Source organism: Coregonus lavaretus, assembly GCF_964263955.1.
Source record: "Coregonus lavaretus genome assembly, chromosome: 31".
Taxonomy (NCBI): Eukaryota; Metazoa; Chordata; class Actinopteri; order Salmoniformes; family Salmonidae; genus Coregonus; species Coregonus lavaretus.
In genome coordinates, this window is record NC_140018.1 from 17,107,315 (window position 1) to 17,111,682 (window position 4,368).

General features: G+C 47.8%; 1 protein-coding gene across 1 annotated transcript in view; it reads left to right on the plus strand.

The window, feature by feature from the left end:
- LOC311106784 (prospero homeobox protein 1-like) overlaps window positions 1–4,061 on the plus strand; it is a gene marked incomplete at its 5' end in the record, with an annotated part of 15,419 nt that extends 11,358 nt beyond the window's left edge. Inside the window, one exon of the mRNA XM_084149170.1 lies at window positions 3,654–4,061. Within this exon, the coding sequence (XP_084005296.1) occupies window positions 3,654–3,839 (186 nt within the window). The 3' untranslated portion in view covers window positions 3,840–4,061. The remainder of the gene's footprint in view (window positions 1–3,653) is intronic.
- Window positions 4,062–4,368: the final 307 nt, after the last annotated feature.

Genomic DNA, 4,368 nt, shown 5'->3' on the forward strand with positions numbered 1-4,368 from the left:
GGGACGTGTATGTGGCCGCAACAAGATCTCATAGTTTCCTCATGGTTACAGGGTTAAAACAGAAACAACCTAAAGGATTAAGTTTAGATATATTAATTCTGAATGGTTAATGTTATGGCTATGGTATGGGGAATGCTTAAAACAAAATAATTAAAAACGACGCGCTATTACCATCAAGTATCATGAAGTATTCTCATGGCTTGCTAGAGCATTGTGAACTGCGGTAGCGCAGTGGTCTAAGCAGTGTGCTCCGAAGCATCACGAGTTCACTCCCAGTGCTGGGCAATGGTTTAAAAAAAAAGATGTGAGTGCCGAGGAAGGCGTATATAGACGTTCTGGGGACCTTTTCAAACGTCCGAAATCGCTGGCTTTTTCTAGTGATCAGTCTGTGAATGTGTGTGTGTGAGAGAGAGAGCGAGAGAGAGAGAGAGCGAGAGAGAGAGAGAGAGAGAGAGAGAGAGAGAGAGAGAGAGAGAGTACACAGTGAGATTAATGAATGCTGGGTAAAATATTAGGGCCTTGATTGTTGCCAACAACACTGCACTTTTTTTTGTCCTTCCTTTCTCTAGGTCCCCCTCTCTCTTCCTCTCCTCTTCTCATATTGTGTTACACTGGAGAAGAGCATAATATCTATTTTCATGAGAGCTCTTGTTTTGGACTCTTTCACGGCCCCATTTCCCACTCTTTCCCTCCCTCTCGCTCATCCTCTCTCCCGCTGTCTCCCTCTCTCTCTTTCCCCTTTACTCTTTACCTCCTCCCTCTGAAGCAGGACTTCAATTCCAGAAAGTCTGATGTCTTCATCAGCAGAAAGGCACTGTGACTCGCAGTGCTGCACCATTGTGTGTCTGTGAATGTGTGCATGTGGGTGAATGTGTGTGTATGTGTATGTGTGGTTGACTTAGAGAGGTCAACTTCAGATACGTCGTTCCTCTTTCATTCAGTCACCCTATTTCCCCCCCCACCCCACCCCCCCACCCCTCTCTCTCTCTCTCTCTCTCTCTCTCTCTCTCTCTCTCTCTCTCTCTTTACCTTTATTGTGTTATCCCCCAACCTTTTCTGCCAGCCTCTTTCAGACATCACTCTCTCCTCTCTGTCTCTTTGTACGGCCCTCCTTTAATTTGGACAGCGAGAAGTTGTTAAAAGCCCTATGAAATATGTATGAAGGATTGTGAGCGACGCGATTGGCCCTGTTTACCGGCCAGCCGAGCGAATGAGCAGCCACACAGGATAATCCCCCACAATGCCTCTGGAACAAAGGCCCAACAGCTGACCCGAGGGAGGGACGGATGGGGAAGCAGGGGGGACGGAGAGGGGACGGAGAGGGGGACAAAACAGTTAAAGCTCTCTGCTGGCCACGACTAGCAGGCAGCTCATACGCACACACACACACACACTCACACCAGACACACACAATCACAGACAAAGGGCTCAGGGACAAGAATAACTCCCTCTCTCTCTTGCTCCTGCTTTTCTCTCTCTCTCCACTTACATCTCCCTCTCCTCTCACCCTCACGCTGCTTCTATTCAGTCTTTACTTCCCTATCTTTCTACCTTTCTACCTTTCTACCTTTCTCTCTTTCTCTATTTCTCTATTCCTCTCTCTCTCTCTCTCTCTCTCTCTCTCTCTCTCTCTCTCTCTCTCTCTCTCTCTCTCTCTCACTCACTCGCACCATCTTCCTCCCTCATCCTCTCTCTCTCCTCACACCCTCTCTCCCCTTCCTCTCTCAACTTCCCTCACCTCTCCCTCCCTCGCCTCTCCCTCCTCCCTCCCTCCCTCCCCCTCTCTCTCGTTCTCTCAGTCAAGAGGATCTGAAATACCAATACCCTTTTCTCCTTGACATTGCCTTCTCCTTGCAGTCAGCGTTTTACTGTCCTTTTATAGTCAAAACGTCAGGAGAAATTCCATGCAGGAATATTCTTAGTAATGCAGCACTCCCTGCGTCTCGCACTGCACTAGACTGCTGCCTGCCTTCATGCCTGCCGGGCTGCTGTTTAAAGGGACACAGTCACAGTCTGCTGCCTCCCAAGTCAATGTGTCACTGTTTTTCAGAGGTGACACAAGCCCAAACACTGAAGAATTTACTATATATTTTTAGATTGTGTCGTTAAGTAGTTATACATTAGTAAGATTTGGTGTTTTATACAGAAGGTTGAATTGACTGTTGTAGCCCTGTATGACACACATTTACTGTTCTTGCACACAATTACAAAAACTAATTCTCAGTCGTATACTTTCTTATTCATGATTCACCTTTTCACACAGAGTGGTGGACATACATACACACACACACACGAATGCACACGCACACACACACACACACACACACACACACACACACACACACACACAAGCACACTCCATTCATCACCCTGAGGGGGGTGTTTGGCTGTCCAGTGCTTCCTGTGTGTGTGTGTGTGTGTGTGTGTGTGTGTGTGTGTGTGTGTGTTCCGGTGGCCACTAACCTTGCTGTGTCCTGACACTCCTGATGAGTATCTGCAGGACACAGGAGGAGAGGAGCCGAGTGCACACAGTCAGGCGTTTGGGCAAGCTGCTGGGTGTCTGAGCGTGTCTGTGTGTGTGTCTGCCCGCGTGTCTGCCTGTGTGTGTTTCTGTGTGTTTCTGTGTGTGTGTGTGTGTGTGTGTGTATGTGTGTGTGCGTGTCTGTTGCTGCAGAGGGAGGCGGACAGGCAGGGAGGCAGTCAGCATTATCCAAGCAGGTGACCCCTGAAGGCTGCATCGCCCTGGGGCTTTGAGTGAAGGAGAGAGGTTCAGCCAAATACACCAGGGCAGTGTGTGTGTGTGTGTGTGCGTGTGTGTGTGTATGTGAGTGTGCGTGTGTGTGTGTGCCTGCGTGCACGCGTGTGTGCATCATGTCTCTCTCACAGTGTGGGATGTGTCATCTCCTTGGCTCAAGGAGGTGTGTGTCTATGTGTGCAGACGTGCATGTGTGTGTGTGTGTGCTGGCTCGGGGGAAGGTGTCACAGATCTTTGCCAGACAGTGAGCAGAGCTGTGAGGGACACTAAAGAGCCTGTGTGTCTGTGTGTTCCCAGAGCATTTCACTTCCTCTTTTCAGGTTCCCTGCATGCTGTTGTTTGGGTTCAGATTTACAGTACACTCATAAAGACGTCTTTCTGATGCTGGGGGGAGGAGGGGGAGGATGCTGGTGGTGATATAAACCTAAGAATTTACAAGAAATGAGCCGTCATAAGTCACAACACAAGTGTGGATTTCAGTGGGCTTTTTAAGGAAGTAGCGACTAAAGAGACAGGTGATACACAATATTACAGAACACCACAGGGCTTCTCATCACAGCCACTAACTCAACCCTTTATTGTGTTTCACATAAAAACAGTGTGTTACTATAAATTATACAATGACTTCCCACCGCACTACTACAATTTGTACAAAATGTGAGACCGTTCATTAATATTAGTATTATTAATGAAAGGTCTTGGTATTATGGCACAGTATTATCGTCTGGTAATATTATATAATATTTGTTACAGTTCATACATATATTCAGTATACAGTATATGGCTGTTGCAGAAAACAAACCCACAACTATGGTGTTGCTTTCACTGTGCTCCAACTAACCAAGCCATCAGGAGAACCCAAACTAACGCCCCCTGCCTTCTGTCTGTGCTGGTGCAGGTTCCAGAGCGGTTCCTGGAGGTGGCTCAGATCACGCTGCGCGAGTTCTTCAATGCCATCGTGGCGGGCAAAGACGTGGACCCATCCTGGAAGAAAGCCATCTACAAGGTGATCTGCAAGCTGGACAGCGAGGTGCCCGAGGTCTTCAAGTCGCCCAACTGTCTCCAGGAGCTTCTACACGAGTAACCATTCATGCCCTGCCTCCGCCTCTGCCCCCGCCCAACGCTTTGTGCTTTTTAAGATTTTCATAGGATTTTATTTTTCTTTCTTTCCCTATTCTATTTCCTGTTTTTTTTCATGTATGAAGTATGAAGTAGCATTCCTCCCCATTTGAAGCCTACTGGGCTGTTCCTATATGATCTAACTATTGTGTTGTTGTTATTATTCCCATGATTAGGAGTATTATTTGTTTTTTAAATGATTCTGCTGATCTGAAGAGACGTTGATCCTATTGGGTGTTTTGGACTGTGTGAACCCTGATCTATCTGCCCTGATTGACTAGAAACACTAAGGACGGATCCCCACTATGCGCAGGGAGGGGCTCCCCACTAGCCTGTACCCTGCCTACTCTAAGGAGGACCCTACAATGCTAGTGCGGTCACCAATAGACTTTGGCCACTACACTATGTGACTGGGTTCCTCAATAGGCTCACCCCACTGTGCAAGGTTGCTCCCTAATTGGCGGTGCCCTCTACTATGGCTGTCCCAGGGAGGA